The sequence below is a fragment of the Amblyomma mixtum genome, chromosome 3 (assembly GCF_055824585.1).
Source record: "Amblyomma mixtum isolate Tamu chromosome 3, ASM5582458v1, whole genome shotgun sequence".
NCBI classification, from domain to species: Eukaryota; Metazoa; Arthropoda; class Arachnida; order Ixodida; family Ixodidae; genus Amblyomma; species Amblyomma mixtum.
The window spans coordinates 220,201,077-220,217,792 of NC_143014.1; the positions used below are offsets into that span (position 1 = coordinate 220,201,077).

Consider the following 16,716-nt stretch of genomic DNA (forward strand, 5'->3'; position numbering starts at 1 on the left):
TGAGTGAGTCCAAACTCTCATTCAGTTCATGATCTGAGTTTTGAGTCCGAACTGTTTTGTTCCATGATCAGAGTTGGGAGTTCGGGCTTAGGCTAAGATCATGGTCTGTGTTTTCACACCAATGGTGCGTGCTAAGTTTTTCCCTCCTGGTTTGCGGACAGCAGAAGGGATGAAAGATTTACTGCCGCAACCAAGGAAGACGGCATTTTGTCCCCTCCTCTTTGCTAGTTTGCGCGGGTGTGGTAATGAGCCGCTTGGGGATGTGTCGGGAGCTTCTACCAAGTTCCATCATGTCGCTCACAGGCGGGGCAGATTCCTTTTCTCCATTGGCTCAGGAGTCCCTTGTCATGCGTCTCCGTTGGCTCGGTGGTGTGCCACTTGGGTGCTTCAGTGAGCCCATGTGTGTCTCGAGTCAAAACAAGTGAGTGGGCCCAAATGAGTCGTGAGTCGAGATGAGTGAGTGGGCCCAAATGAGTCATGAGCCAAAATGAGGGAGTCCAGATGAGTTATGAGTTGTAACTAGTGGCTGACCCTAGATAAGTCGTGTGTCAGAGCGAGTCCAAATGAGTTGTGAGCCTAAATGACATTGAGTGCAGGAGTTCAAGTGAGCCCAGGCTTCTGTGAGTCTGAATTTGAGTGAGCTCATAGGTTGACCAAACTTTTGTGAGTGAGCTTGCCTGAGTACTTGTGATTTTGCCGAGGTATGGCAGCCCAGCTTATCGCAGTGGTGCTCCCCATTCTAGCTTTTGCATGGCAAAAGATTTTTTGGATAATATTATGTTCAAGACAAGTCAGCGGCACTGAGGCATAGTGTGTTTGGGGTTGCAGACGGAGTCCAGTGCACGAGCCAATGTGTCCGTTGTCGCACCAAGTGTCGCAGGCAGTTGCCATCATCTATTAGCTGCCAACAGAACATACTGTGCAGGCGAAGTTATGCACACATGAAGCAGTTCTTTTACCTTACTTTTTTTTTTCGAATTATCGGCTGCCAAGTCAGTGAGCGCGGCCCTTACATGAGTATGTACAGAAGTTCTCTGCAAATAGAAAATTACAGGGGAGATAACAAATTTTTCCATATGCACATATTGTACTTGTTGTGATCATAACAACGTAGTGTTTGCTATATTTCTGCCATTTGGTTGTGCTGGTGGACTTCCTGGTTTATTGTGAGGTGGTGAGCCGTTGCAGTGGCTAAGTGGTTGTCACGCTTGGCTACTGACCCGAAAGACGCGGGTTCAATCCCGGCTGTGCCGGTCGCATTTCTATGGAGGTGAAATGCTAGAGTCCCATGTACTATGCAATCTCAGGGCACGTTAAAGAATCCGATGTGGTTGTAATTTCCAGAGCCCTTCACTACAGCGTCCCTCATAGCCTCAGTTGCTTTGGGACATTAAACGTTGTTATGCCAGGGATGTCCTCCAGCTTAAATGGATTAAAACACGGGCTCTCGTCCCGCGTAGCCACAGCAGTGGTGATAGCAAGCCTCCCCTGGAAGCAGCCACTGCAGTTCTGCCAGTGCACCCTCATCTGCATGATGAAGGTTGTTGCCAAGGCCAGCTGTAATGCACCTTCAAGAAAGGACTCAGGTGTCAGCTGGGTCCAGTCACCATGTTTTGCTGCGCCATCCGTTGTCAAAGGAGCAGTTTCCAGCGAACGGTTTCCCTACCCCGCTTGGCCTTGCGCATGGCCTTAGCCGTGAACTTGTGTTCTTGCACTGATGAAGAACAAGTGCGGGTTACTCATGCAACCACCTGCAGACCGTGCGGACACCACTTGTGGACTTCGGTATCTGCACGACGTAGATGGCATCCTCCTCACCCTCAAGCTCAACACGTGACGGAGGCGCATTCCCTAATGAGAGAGTGTGTGATGAGTGCCAAAGTGAAGTTTGCAGGACCGCCTTCCGCGGCAGGCCCAGCCTCCATCTAGGGATTTCAGGGAAGGAAAACCCTATAAGACTCAGCATTGAGTACAGCTGAGAAGCTCCCTCTCACTGAGTCTGCCTTCTGCTAAACGCTCCCTTTCACTGAGAGACACTCTCAGTTGCTCTTTACTTGTGTATAATGCTAAGTGTCTTCTTTGTAACCGCGTCTCCGATGTTACTCATCCCTTCTCCGGCCCGACCACGCTACCTACATCCCAACAATGCCCATAACAAAAAAAAAATTGTAAGGTGGTAAAAAGTTGGTTGGTTTATTGGGTTTTAACGTTTCAAAGCAACTCAGGCTATGAGGGATGCCATAGTGATGGGCTCCGGAAATTTCGACCACCTGGGGTTCTTTAACGTGCACTGACATCGCACGGGCCTCTAGAATTTTGGCTTCATCGAAATTCAGTCGCCGCGGCCGGGATCGAACCCGCATATTTCGAGCCAGCAGCCGAGCGCCGTAACCACTGAGCCACCGCGGCGGGGCATGTGAGAGGTGTTGCTTCTGTAGTATCTTCTGACACTTTGTAAGTGAATAGTACCAATCTATTAATTACGAAAAATACCTCGAAAACTGGTAAAATGTGTTCCCAGCTTAGTTTTTTGACTGACAGGGATGTAATTTTATTTGGTGATTCTCTGGTAGTCTGACAGTATAGCTGTGGATAACATTGTGCCAGGTGTAATGCCATTACCTTCTCTTATCCACATGAAAGGTGACATGATATGGCATGGAATTATTGCATTATGCTTCCGTAGATGGCAAATCATTTATTGAATAAATGTAATCCTGTCCTCCACTGCTTGTTAAGTGCAGTCGAGCCCACTTATAATGACTGCAGTTATCATAAATGCTTGCTTATTACGAATGAGTGTGGTGCTACTGTCAAATTATGTATTAGGGCAATGGCATTGAGTCTCGGATACAACGAACATATGTGTCTGCACAACTCTGTTTGCAGTGAATGAGGAAACGCTGTAAACTCATTCCCGCATTCAAAGAGCACCGATTCTTGCAGGAGCGGAGAGCGTCTCCTAGCCTCCGCGTCACCCCCTTCCTGCGAATATATTGTGCCGACCCCCGAAAAGCATAAAAACAAGAATAATAAATATGGGACGTATGGAATGCCTACAAAACTTTTCGCCTGGTGCGTTCATTAAAAATGCATGCCTTGAAAGGCAACACCTAGCTTTGTTGCAGTAAGCTTCGCGTTGGTGGCTGTCTGTGCATGAGTTTGAACAGCAGTGACCGGTAGTGCTGTTTGTGATCAGAAAGACTCACAAGGCATAGTGCTTTTGAAGCTACATTCTCGTACGCTACATGCACGAAACAATGACCTGAACGGTGCGCAACCTTTTTTTTTTTTTCTTATTTGACAAGTGTGCAACTAGGCTTAAGTTTAGAAGGGGCACGGGGATGACGGGCAGCTTGTTCACCGAATGGCTTGTTGAGTTCGACCATGACATGATGAAAAAAAAAAAAAATAGGAAGGTGCGTCTCTTGCTCGACAACTATGCACCGTACCACGTGCTGCCTTTCTTCACTGCGGTGACCACACTGTTTTGCCACTGAACACAATGAGCAAGGCCAGCCACCTGATCCATGTGCTCAAGATGTCCTGTCGACCACGCACATGATGGCAATTGACCTACCAGGTCCGTGGCGTCCCAGTTCGAATTTCTGTGCTCCCCGCCATGGAATGATAAGGTTCCGTGGATGGAAATGACTGCGGAGTGCACCAAGAACTGCTTCCGTGAGGCAGCGTTTACGGACCGAGGAACAATGGAGGATGCTGTTTAACACCACATTATCGGGCGCATGTGGATTTGTGGCAGCGCGTCGTCGATGCGCAGCTGGCCCAATCTGATGTTGCCCGGGATGACTTCGTTGGTGCGGGTGATAACGGCACCATAGGAAAGCCGTACACTGGCAAAAATAGTAGTGCGCGAAGTACGGGAACTCTGGCACTGCCAGAAATCTGATGGGAACGATGACAAGGAGGCTGACCTACCACCTGCTACCGTGAGCTCCTCCACTGCGATTAGTTATGTCGCGTTAAACCACCTCTTTGGTTGCAAGGCTATCAGCGAGGAGCATTTTACTGTGCTGGAGAGCTTGAAAAGTGCTGTAATAGGGTCATGTTTGAATAAGCAGACACGCATAAAGGACTTGTACTGTCTGACTTAGTATTTTTGGCTGTAACATGGGAAGTACACTTATTAAAAGCCTCTGATACAAGGACGTAGTCCGAGCAACCGTCGGGCTCGTTATAAGCGGGCTCTACTGTAGTTGCTGTATAAAAAGGCAGCACTGTAGTTCAGGTTCTCATGTGCAAAGACAGGTAAGAATTGCGTGGTTCCGAAAGTTCACCTCTACACTTCCTAAATTAAGATCTGTGTGTATGCTAGTACTTTTTGTACAGAGGAGCATATTCCAGTACAATATGACTGCCAAATTTAATTTACCCAGCTATGCTGGGATTGGTGATTGACGGAATGCCACATTGATACTGTGGAATTTTGTTGTTTAGTCACTGGCAGTTTACTGAACAGAGTTTTTATGGAGTAATTATGGCTTAAAAGTGTTTTCTACTATGTCAGCTGGCCGATTTTCATTGTAGTATGTGGTCATTCCTGCCTATGTTGAGCTCCGTATGTTTATTTCTTGTTTGAATTACTCTTATCAAAGTTTTTGTGGGAGTTTGTATGCAAGTGCGTACCATGTGTATGCGCAGAATCCTGTACTTACATTCCCATTTGCTATGTTTTCAAGAGCCAGTGCCGGCTGAGTTCTCGTTGAAACCCATGCAATACAGACTCGGTTGTTGCGTCGCAACTGTGGCAGCATTTCCGCATGCTACGTCGCAGATGTCGCTTCACGATAGTACCTTACCCCATGCTGGTATTTTGACAGCCTACGATTAGCGCACCCTGAACGGTGACAGCAGACCGGCCGAAATGGGACTCTAGACTCCATCGGTGCATGGCTGCCACCGTGTTCAGCGGCGTCTGGTGTGTTGCACGCAAGCCTATCTACCGATCACGCTTAGATGCGGTGCGCAAACAAACCAAAGACGTGATAACGAAACTGTGCCGCGGCATACACCGAATGGGCAGCACTGTACGAGATATAGTTGCTCGGGTTAGCTCTGAGGCATGTTTCTCTCATCCACGTTTTTCTGGTCGCCTGCATTTTAGAAGTGCAATTTTTAGGTTCCAATAGATGAGGATTGTGTGGGATTGAAGCAGCTGCCACAAAAACAGTGCAGAAATGAGCACGTGGGCCCAAACTTCACCCGGTCCGCACCCTCCCTCTTCGGTGCTGCCTCCCTTCTGCCAACAGCTGCCCAAGCAGTTCATCGCAGGGCATTCAGCACATTCTTCGCCTGCGAACAATTGCAAAGCCATAAGAAAAACATAACAGGAGGGTTCTTCTGCGAAGTCTTTATTTTTTTGCCAAAGCACTGCCAGTAATAATTTCGTGTGTTGACTTCAGTATTCAAATAACCAAAAAGTGTCTGACAACTGGTCATATTTGGATGTCACCTTCTTCTTGTCACTGAGAAGTGTGTAGCAGCTTTCATGAGGCACAAAGAAAGTGGGAGCGATGCTGCTTCTATGCATTACATACGTAGGTAATGAACAAAAATATGAATGAGGGAGGGTCTACTTACTCAAATTGCATTGCTTTTCTAGTCTTCATGCTACATGTAACCTTTAATGCTGGTAGACAGTTCATATGACAGTGAGTCAACGTGCATCTGTTACTGGGTCCGTTTGTCTTTACATCACGGCCTGCATGGTTTTTTGTGCCTCTGAAATATTAGTACTTGCCTTCTTTTAACGCGAGAACGTTATTTCCCTTATGCCGGAAAAAAATGACTGGCGGTTTAGCATTGCTAAGCATGAAATGTGCAAAAGCACGTTTTTTTGTCAACCGCCACGACGTCCACGTACCTCAAAGTGCGATTGAGGTGCTCACTAGCACTTACCCTGTGAGCTAGTTAAGTCCTTTTCCTTTCCTCAAAATCAACTGGGTCTAAACCTTCTGCTGGTTATGAGAAAAGGGAAGGCACATAGCTGCCTCAATTTGTAGGTGGACGCCACTGCCTAGTCACAGTGTGATAGAAGGGTCCACTGACCAAGTGAGCCAGTTAAGCTACCGAGAGGCTTCACACAGACGGACCCTGCTGAAACCCGGGGAGTGCGCTAGAAGTGCTTCTGCACTAAAAATTGTCCGTCGTTGGCATCGACGTTGGCATAGTTTGAAGCCTCACAGCTTGAGGGGCCGGAGAAACCGGCCTCTCTGCAACTTAGGTGGGCATCTAGGTCACGTGACCTGGTGGTGTCGTCACAACCTACCCACTGGATTGTGAGCAAACTGATCACTGTTTCAGGTGGCAGTTCAATTAATGATTGGTAGCAAGAAGTTGCTCGGTAAGAGCAACCTGGGTCTCAAAAGTCCCACCGGTGGCAGCACCTGCCATCGCAGGGCGTGGTGCATCGCTTAACCGCTGCACCACTGCCCTAGGAGTTGTATGAGGACTACCAGTGGTCTATGAATGATTAGTAGAGAAGGATCAATTCCGCATATGTGAGCATTAACGCTATTGCGTCATACCCTTAAGGCGGAGCTTAAGTGTCCCCTCCAGTATTTTGTTCTGGTTCTATGCATACCTAGCCTTTGACATAACATGAAGCGTTTCCTGCATCTTTTTTTTTTCCCCATGATGATCTTGTGAGTTAATATTGTTGTTCATGAGATTTGCTGTGGTGTTTGTCAGTGGTTTTTACACGTAATAGCACTTGTTTCACCGTTATAAAAAAGCAGACCTTTTTTCTGCTGTCAGCAATAACGCGTCTGGTTCAGTTATTCATTATCCACTGCTTTCTTTAGATTTCTTCTCAGAGAGGTGTGCCTTGCCTTGTTTCAGACCCATCCTACGCAGACTGCGTTCATGTCGAGTGTAGACCTCCACACGCATTGCAGTTACCAGCTCATGCTACCCGAAGCTGTGGCAATTGTGTGCTCCCCAAAGTATGATGAGTAAGTGTCATATTTTGTAGTTTTTTTTATTGCTCTATGTGTATTGTATTTCCCCGCCTTTCATGAGTGAGTCTGGAAATTTCAAATGCATCTAGGAGATACGATTCTCTTGTGGGCTGTACTCAACATATAGGCCTTGCAAATAGAGCAGACAGTGGCATCATGTCATTCATTTTGAGACTGCAATTGTTGATTACTTGGGGTAGGCATTCTCAAACTGGGTTTTGCGAAACCACTGGGTTCCTTGGGAGTCGTTTTGTGTTCCCTCATGAGGCCTAAATGCATGCACACATATACCCCCTTCTTTCCTCTTTCTGCTTTATTTTGAGACCAATGATAATCTAATTGCTTATAGCAGAATATTTTACTACAAAGCCAATCATTAATTGAATTTGATCACTGTAGACTCCCTTAAGATGAACTTGTTGGGACCAAAAAATTTGTTCCTCTTATCAGAAGTGCATCTTAGCAGAAGTGCCTTCAAAATAGATACGTGAGCATGTTATACATATGCATATATATGTTACGTGAATAAAATTACCTTGCAATGAGTGGATAATTGCAAATGGAACATATAAGTATATGGCGCTATGCAAAAAGTGAGCTTAATAGTGAACATGAAACAGTCACATTATCCTACTTGAAAACAGCATTGGTCTAGTTTTCCTCTCATCACCGTCTCTTTTTTGCTCTCTGTCTCCTGCAGCAACTGCTATATGTTTTTTTTATTATTCATTCATGACTACTTTTATGGCTTCAACTGCTCTGAAGGTGCCCAGCCTCTTTTATCTCGCTCCTTCTGTAGTGTAGCTGTTATCAACTCTACGAGCTGGTTCACCATGTGCCTTTCCGTCCGCCGCAGGCAGTGCCCATGCGGTGCCGATATCTGGCCATATCTACGCCGCGATAACGCGTATTGCGCTGCCGTTTCAGTTAGAAAATCTGCTCCCAGCTGTTTAAACCCTAAGTCAATAAGTGAGTGCACTCCTCACCTTTTAGTCTGCTGGTGGAAACGCGGTATCTGACGTGCGCACGATGCTGAAATCTAGCATCTCTGCACCGCACACAGGCAGGGGCAAAGGTGCCCTGCTGTTCCGCACCTGCAAGAAAGCTTCCCCGCAAGGAAGTGCACCCCTGCGAGACAGCTGCTGCGCACAGTGGCACGATGTTGCGCGAAAGCTTTCTTGTCGGGATGTGCTGTCTTGCGTGGAAGCATTTTATATATTTTTCCTTTGCTCTGCTGCACCGTGCAGATGCCCTGTGAGGGCTGTTGCGTGGGGTTGCGAAGGTTCACAGTCACTGCGAAAGTTCTTAACCGAATCACGTGCAGAACAGTTCTAATTTACTTTACATTGAATCCAGTGGGAAACCAACCAAAAGGTCTCGCATTGTTCATCGTATCGGAGAATTTGTCTGAACTGAGTTCATCTTAACAAGAGCCTCCTGTATTTTTGATGTCGCAAGGTGTCTGCCTGCAAGGTGTCTGCATGCTCTTCTTTTGCACGCATGTTGGGCAGGATGAGATGGAAGCCAAGGCACGTGGAGGTTTTAAAAGCATTTTGAAAATGGTGTGGGTTTCTTGAGGCTTAAAAGGTTAAGAACCCCAGACCTAGGGTTGTGGATGATGTGAAATTTTTAAGCTTTACAGTTTAACCTTTTGAGGCACTTTGTATGCATGCGTACATTGCGAAGTCACTGCCTTTTGTGGGTGTGTGCTACCCTAACGCTGATTTCTATGTTGTATACAAATCTAGAAGCATTCATATTGTAACTGCTGTGTATTTTAGATTGCGTAAGCAGCTCAGTAAATCATATTTCACAAAACTGTGAAATTAGCCACACGTGCATCAACATTCCTATGAAGACTGGTTTTGCCATTTTATTTTAGGTTTATTTTGTTAAGTGCAGCTTCACAAAATTTTTTACTTGGTTGCGAAGTCCTTGCATTGCCCATTTGAAAGGTGCTAGCGATTAACAGCGAGTGGTGACATTTCACGACCATAATTTGTGCATTTACACAAATATGCTCTAAGTGTCTTGGTGGAACTGAACTGTCTGTTCCTTCCCGCCAGTGGGCAGCTAGCCGTGCTCAGCAATGCATACATGTACTATTTGCTAGCCACTAGCGTTTTTGTCCAAAATATTTTCTTGCCCTCTTTTTATTTTACCCTCCAGAAAATGCAAGGTGTGACAAAAAAGTGTGCCCAAAACTCATTTTACACCAAATCGGGGACCATCCTTCTGACTTTTGCAAAACAGACAATAAATTAACAGAATGTGGCCATATTATGCTTCAGCTACCTTTTAACATGTGAGTGAAGAAGTGAAGGAGGAGATGTATTCAAGACAGTGCTGGTGCACCAGAAACTAAGGTGATGTTGAATGAATAGAAAACTCCATTAGTATCAACTCCATCAATTCGGGAAGCCACGTGTAGCGTAGCCTGTCGCTAATGCATGTTTCTAAACATAGGCTATTTGCTGTAGACTTCAAAACTTATGTGGGCAATTCGATCGGCTTTGGATGGAAGAATTAACCTCTCATCTCACTCTCTCATCATTGCTGAACCGATCGAAAGACTCATCGTTGTCGGTATCAAATGGCAGCTGCAACACATTGTCCTCCATGCTTTCTTGAGCTTAACACGTTCCCTGTGGCGTGGGTCGCCAGCAGGTCGCATCGCATCATTTATCCATCCTGTGCAGCCTGGAATACTAGGTCACACATTGAGGTCGTGGCTTGGATTTCGTAGTGAGGCCTCAGGTGGAGGACCTCACTAATCTGCCCCACAGCTTCATCATGGGACCAAGTATTCGTGGCCGAACGGTGACCCACAACGCAGTGAACGCGTTAAAACTTCCTTCCCCTTTCTAAGAAAGCCAATATACCCCCCAACTTACCACTTACATCGGACAAGTAGTAGGGGTGGTGGGATCTCTGTGGTCTGAAATAAGTCGCTGGTGATGTTCGCAGATGGGCTGTATGGGGCGATGCAGTTTTTTCACAGAGAGCTCCTGGGCTTTCGAAGGTTCCGAAGATAGTGCAATTTTGAAGGGGTGGGTGATGTTTTGGGTCTTCTAGCCAATTAGATATTTCGCCCCAAAAGGTGGGTGACCGATCTCTCAGGTGGGGGCGTTCTCTTAGAACTTTACGGTAACTTTTTCTGGCCCCTTTCCCTTGTCAAAAGCATGGCCAGAATAATTAGTGACCTTTTTCTGATTCTCTTTGCGGCTACTCATTAGCTATAACCCCTTGTTATAACCCAGGTTAGCCAGTTTGCACAAGGGGTGTTTAGAACGAAATGGAATCAAATAAATAGAGCTGTCATATTATAGTACTTGCCTGTGTCACAAATCTACGACCACTAAGGCACTTTATGCACAGTTGTGTGCATACCTGCAGAAAGTAAGTAGTGGAGGTTTCTCATTGCAAAACAAAACAAGCTAAGTAGCTTTCTTCAGACATGCATGAACTATTCGTGTGGGGAAAAAAAAGTTTTTCCAAGGAAATTGCAAGCAGCGCCTAAAAGAGGTGATTAGTGCAAATAAACATCAGCACAAGTTTGGTGCTTCTGTAGAAACAGCTGCAAACGGACTTCAAATGCAAAATCTTGAAAACAAATAACAAGATGTTTTGATGAAACATCTTGTTATTTGTTTTCAAGATAATTGCATTTGAAGTCCTTTTGCAGCTGTTTCTACAGAAGTACCAAAATGATGATGATGAAACGTTTTGTTATTTGTTTTCAAAATTTTGCATTTGAAGTCCTTTTGCAGCTGTTTCTACAGAGGCATCAAACTTGTGCTGAAAATTGTCTAGCTTAACCCATTGCAGTCCCTAGTCGGGCCCCTTCCGACAGTGCAACACAGCCGTTCTGATCTACTGTCAGGCACCACCTGAAAAGGTTTTCTGTGGTTGAATTTCATGCATTTTTCTCACAGCGCATGATTCACCATTTCTTAAACCACATGCTGCCCAAATATTAATAAAAGACTTGGGCACATAAAGAAACATCAAGTATAAACATTCCATGAGTTGTTTTTTGCACAGTGCCCAAAGCTCGCAGTGTCCAAAACTGGCGAAATAGCTTCGGATGGGAACGGCCACAAAGTGCGTAAAAGTTTCGGACCACAAAAGGTTAAAGATAACTTCAGAAAAGTTCATGAGGCTACACTGGTATAAAATTCAGTGCCGTGTTACAAAAGCACTTCGCATTCGTCTTGAGCAGTCACTTGACTCGTGAAATCCAGCTCACCTTCCAAACAATCCAATGCACTATTGCTCATTTCACAGTTCCTTCATATACCATTGCTGAGAACTAACCTGTATTTTTCTTTTTATGAGGGTACAGTAGAACCTCAATTACACAACTTTCAGGGGACCGCGTGAAACCATCTTATAATGCGGGCGTCTTATAATCGAAAATGTCGCACAAGTTACGCCTTTGCGTAATGAGCGCGTTCGCTACCTTGGCTTTCAAAACTAATTGAAGTTCTTTTCCCAATGCATTGTAAAAGCACGCGTTTTCGTTCTGCGAGAATTAGTTCTAAGACTGCACGCAGCCTGGCTTTAGACAAAGCGTGCGTGCGCACCCATCCCAGCACATTAGGTAGACGTCACAAGTGCCTCGAAAACGATGATTTGGACGACACACCAGAAATATGGCTACTCCGACTCTTGGAAGACGTTTTGTGGCACGCAGTACGATAATCTTTCTGTTCAGACTTCCTCTAGAACCACTGTCACCCCACGGCAGCAGGCAGCAGTGTTTGTAATATGCATTCGCATCATAAAGGAAGAAAGAAAATACAATGTTCACCTGCAACGTGACAGCACGCTGCTCGCTCCTGGCTCGCTCTGTGTCACTATGCCTAACGCTCCGCTCTAAAGCCGCAGCGGAAAGCCCTTAACTAGCCGCCGATTATCATAGAAATGTCTAATCTTGTTACCGCCTCTAAGTAAGTTCATGCTGGTACGAACACACAGTTGATTTCCTTAACCTCTCCGTCAGCGTCTTCGAAAAACGGGCCAGGCGAGTCGCCTTGCGCCGATGGTCGCGAGTTGCACATGCGGAGTGAGTCTATGTCAGAGCCATTGGCAGAACCGTCAATACAGGCCGTCGCTCGCTCGATTGCATCCTTGCACGCACGTCTCCGTTTTGATTTCAATCTGGAACCAACTTGGTTGACATCACTTCTGCCAATAAAGTGCTCTGCCAGCATCTCTCATCCGGAGTGGTTCCCGCTGGCTGTCGTACGAAGTAGGGCATATTTTTCCATCGTATAATCAAGGCTTTTAATGCATTATTCCTGTGGGAGATTTGCTGGGCCCACTCCAATTCTTCATAAAATGTGGGTGATCGTATGAATGGGGGTCGCATAATCGGGGTTCCACTGTACTACAATAACAAATATCTCAATGCCGAAGGGAACCAAATGCAACTGGAATGCATTGTGACATAATAACTTGAACACGAGCCTGAACATTTTCATTGTATCTCTGGTGGGGCATAAGCCTGTAAGAGAAATTCACTTTTTGAAATTTTATGCGAAATTTACTTTTGGACGATTTGTCCCTTTTCATTTATCGTCATTGGCTTATGCCTGCAATAACCTATGGTTCGGTGAGGGCTTTCTCTTACCTTTATTTTCGCCCTTATTTTTCGGGAATAAGAGTTTGACACCAAGAGCGTAGGCCAGAGGGAGCACATCGAACTTACACACCTCATAGGTCACTGTTTGGAGTGGGCAAGAAAGTGTGATGATTGGAAGAGTTTTTAGTACTGCCTACCATTAGTCACTTGTTAGCTAATGCTTTTCAGGATGCTTTTCAAGGTCTTTCTTGTGAAGGCATTCTTTTTCGTACGTACTTCATTTGAGCCCTCACAAACACCGTTACAATATGCAGGAACATTCCAGTGGGCCGCCGCGGTGGCTCAGTGGTTACGGTGCTCGGCTGCTGACCCGAAAGACGCGGGTTCGATCCCGGCCGCGGCGGCTGAATTTCTTTGGAGGAGAAATTCTAGAGGCCCGTGTACTGTGCGATGTCAGTGCACGTTAAAGAACCCCAGGTGGTCGAAATTTCCGGAGCCCTCCACTACGGCGTCTCTCATAGCCTTAGTCGCTTTGGGACGTTAAAACCCCATAAACCAAACCAAACCATTCCAGTGGTACATGTTTTTATTTTAAATTAAATTTTGCTAGTGTGTATTTTTAAATGGCTGCTGTGCATATGTATTTTGTTCACTAGTTCTCCCCACATTTGCTTTCAAGGAACAAGATCTTCAGCCTGACTGTTGACCATGGCCTGCCGTTTATCTCTGGATGCCGTGCTACTGGTTTTCACCCTCACCCGAATGAGCCACCTCTTTATGAAGTATGTTTGTCTTCTCTGCATGGTAGAGCCCCATAGATAGGCTCATATTTTTTACGTTTTCTTAGCTTTGCTAAATTGAGGTTATAGGCTATTTAATGCCCCCACCTCCACTTCTGTTGACCCATGCATGTTTTTAGAGTTGATATACGGCAACATCTTTGCTTTTGGCCGAAATTCTTGACTCTAAGCTTGTTCTGTGGCAATGTTAGGGGCAGCTCATGTACAGGCTTCATGGCATTTCAGCACGTAAATTAAAGCACCAGTTCCAAAGCCAGTGTATTGTGCCTTACACATGATGAGGTGAATCACATTTTGTTTTGTGGCGCTTGCAGGAATGCAGACACGTCAAGGTGGAAGACAAGGCACAAGTGATAGTGGTGGATCTTCGGGTATAGAAACGAATGCTTGCTTCACCCTTTACACAGTTTTGTGGTAAAGTGAAACTTAGACAGGCAACTGATGTGAATATGAAAAAACAAGAATTGAAAAGATTGTGCTTTTTTTTTGTATAGTATATTTGCTGCCCCTAGTGACAGGGCCTGGCTAGGACATCCAGTGCTGAGTTACTCTTAATGCTAGTCATAACTGAGTGCAGTCACCGACCGATCTTTCAACTCAAAGGGACCCTAAAAAACTTGTGGACTATGAAAAAAAATCAAGCACTTTGTTGGAATGAAGTTGGCCTAAAAAAGTCGCTGATTTTTCCCTGTTCCATGCTTCGTTTACAAGTGACAGGACTTAGCCTGTATTTGTGCTTATATCGTTGTGCTTATGTCACACATGCTGGACAGTAAGGCCACGGTGTTTGTGATTTCTGCTACCAATGGTTGCAGTAGGCCAACGAAGCTGTCGTCAGAATTCAACTTACTTTTCAGGTGAATTGTTTGGTGTGCAAGTTTGTTGTTTATGAGGTCTGCGCATATTTTAGAGCTCTTGTCCTCTTCAGCAGACTCGCGGAGCATGGTGTCGGGTGGATGACCATTCCATTCTCATTTAGGTGAGCAGTTAGGTCCTTAACTATGTCTACAGCAAAGTCATTGTAGGTGTGGTGGTCTGCCTCCAGATCATCAGTAGTGCATTCGTTGGTGCAAAAGCCATCATGCCTGAAGAAATGCCAGTTGTTGCAAGTTGGACTGCCTTTCATGCATCCACAAGCATGTTAACCGCCACAAACAGATCTGTGCTGTAGGTTTTTTCCATTGTCAAAGGACTGTGTCCTTTGGAAGACATTCAGTAATGGGCCTGGAGGTTTTAATGCAGAACTACATCCTTGGCCTTCACCTCGCACATTGCGAGTATAGCAAAATTCTGTCCATTTTGTGTTTCCCCATTGGTTAATCATCTTCTGCGCTTCCCTCACGCAGCTGGGGCTAGCGTGGGTGTACTCTCTCATAACACAGCCTCAGAACGGAGGAACGTGCTAAGCATGCCCATTTCACGCTTCGTCATCATCATTAGTTCTCAAAGTGCCCTGAAGAAGCCAGCTTGTGTCTGCACCCTTGTGACAGGGAAACATGTTGGATGTGCCCTTTTTCACTCATCTTCGTTGTTGCTTATTGGAATTCCTTAAAGGAATAGCAGTGCTATAATTCCTTTGTTAAATGCTTAGTTTTTATAAGGCCAACCTTAAGCATTTTCCTTGTGGCGCAGTGTAACCTCGATAGAATAGATTAAGGCGGCCTATTATGGCTCGCTCTCCGCTAATTTAGTACGAAAAATCATTCATTCCTAAGGGTTGAGTGATGATCCCTGAACAAAGTTTTAAATATCGTACTATTTTTTAATCGTCGGAGTGCGAAAAGTCGGTCGGCTACTGTACTGTGTTCCCTTGGTGTGACTAAACAGCATTGTTATTGACCTCAGCAACAGTTGCGTCTGAGAAAAGCTTTACACAGAAACTGTAGTCTAGAAAATAAGAACAGCTTTAGGAGCTGCCAGTGATATTCTCAGAACTGTTATGTGATCTGTTGGGCTTTTGTTTTAACGAAGTAAGGGAAGCCTCGGGAAAGATTACGTGACTCACTTGGTAAAATGGAAGTTTCCTCTAGAGTTAATATTTATTTAAACATTGCATGATTTGCACAAAACTATTTTTAATGATGCATAACTTGGAGCATGCACCAGTGGCCACAAAGTTGGCAGCCAACTATGTTACACAGAATAAATTGCCTTTTTTTAAGACAGTCTTTTTTATGCTTTTATACCACCTTCGGGCCTAAATGAGTTGTGCTGAGCATGTGTATTTGCAGAGTTATGTGAAATAAAGTTTCAAGAAGTCCTGTCTGTGGATTGTAACGATTAGGTTAGAGGAACTTCAAAACCATGAATGCAGGGATTGCATAGTTGCCCGCACACCTGTCCAGTGTGCTTGAATGGCGCGCTGGGTTGGGTATTAATGACAGTCGCCGCTGCCTGGCGAGCCCGATATAGCTTTTAAACTAACACGATCCAATGGAAATGTGCATGCACGATAAGGCCTTGCTTCGAGCCCTATGCCACTGGTAAATGACGCAAGTGTACTCTTTGGTGCGCCTTCGAGCGCTCTGGGCAGGTCTGTGGACGACTGTAGCACTGCTAGTTTTCTATGAAAGTTTAAAGTTGTTAAACTTGGAAAGCATTATAAACAGTACGGTACATTGTTAAGTCTTCTATGGTGCTGAAATCCTTCTTGTACCGTGGTATATAAGTAGTACTGTATTTTAAGTTGCGAATAAATCTGCATTTATGCCGATTTAAATGTTGACAGTATTGCATCGAAGCAATACTTCGTCTAGCAACAAAGAAAGTTCATTACTTTCAAACACAAGGTCTTCCATGGACTGCCGGGTTGCTCCCTTCTTTTATCTTGCTTGCAGGGTATATTTTTACTGTTGCATGTGGTTAATGTTTCCCCCTTTTGGTTTTAGTAGATTACATGAAGGATCTTGAGACTGTCAGTGGTAAGGCTTAGTTCACAACTGGTTAGCACAATACATATTATCAGTGTCTGAATTCAGATATCAAAAACAGGATATGGTTTGGTCAGTGTGTGTACTGTAGGTTTTTTTAGTTTTTTGTGGTCTGCTTGAAAAGGTTGTGAAAAAAATTGCACAGTCATGCTGTGCTGCATAAATCATGAAGCTCTGGGAGCTGAGGCTTCAGGGAATGGCATGAGCACCGTCAATTCATCCATCGGCATAAAAAGTGCACTGAATCTGCAGTGTGCTGCGCCTACAACCATTTATAGTTATCAAAGTCTAGCTACATGCACCAGCCGGCGAAGCTATCAAAGCTGTATTACCCGCCCCTCATAACCTCTGCCGTGCTTCACCTGTGTCATGTAGGTCCAGTCCCATTCCGCGTAGCTCTCCCCAGCTGCACAATTTGT

At 45.2% G+C, this 16,716-nt stretch overlaps 1 protein-coding gene across 2 annotated transcripts in view; it reads left to right on the forward strand.

The window, feature by feature from the left end:
• LOC149353739 (STAM-binding protein) overlaps positions 1 to 15,632 on the forward strand; it is a 35,770-nt gene extending 20,138 nt beyond the window's left edge. For both annotated transcript variants that reach the window (XM_089582756.1, XM_089582757.1), the window contains exons 8-10: positions 6,862 to 6,974; positions 13,247 to 13,349; positions 13,682 to 15,632. In XM_089582756.1, coding sequence (XP_089438882.1) covers positions 6,862 to 6,974; positions 13,247 to 13,349; positions 13,682 to 13,744 — 279 coding nt within the window. In that variant the 3' untranslated portion in view covers positions 13,745 to 15,632. The remainder of the gene's footprint in view (positions 1 to 6,861; positions 6,975 to 13,246; positions 13,350 to 13,681) is intronic.
• The last annotated feature ends 1,084 nt before the right edge of the window (positions 15,633 to 16,716 follow it).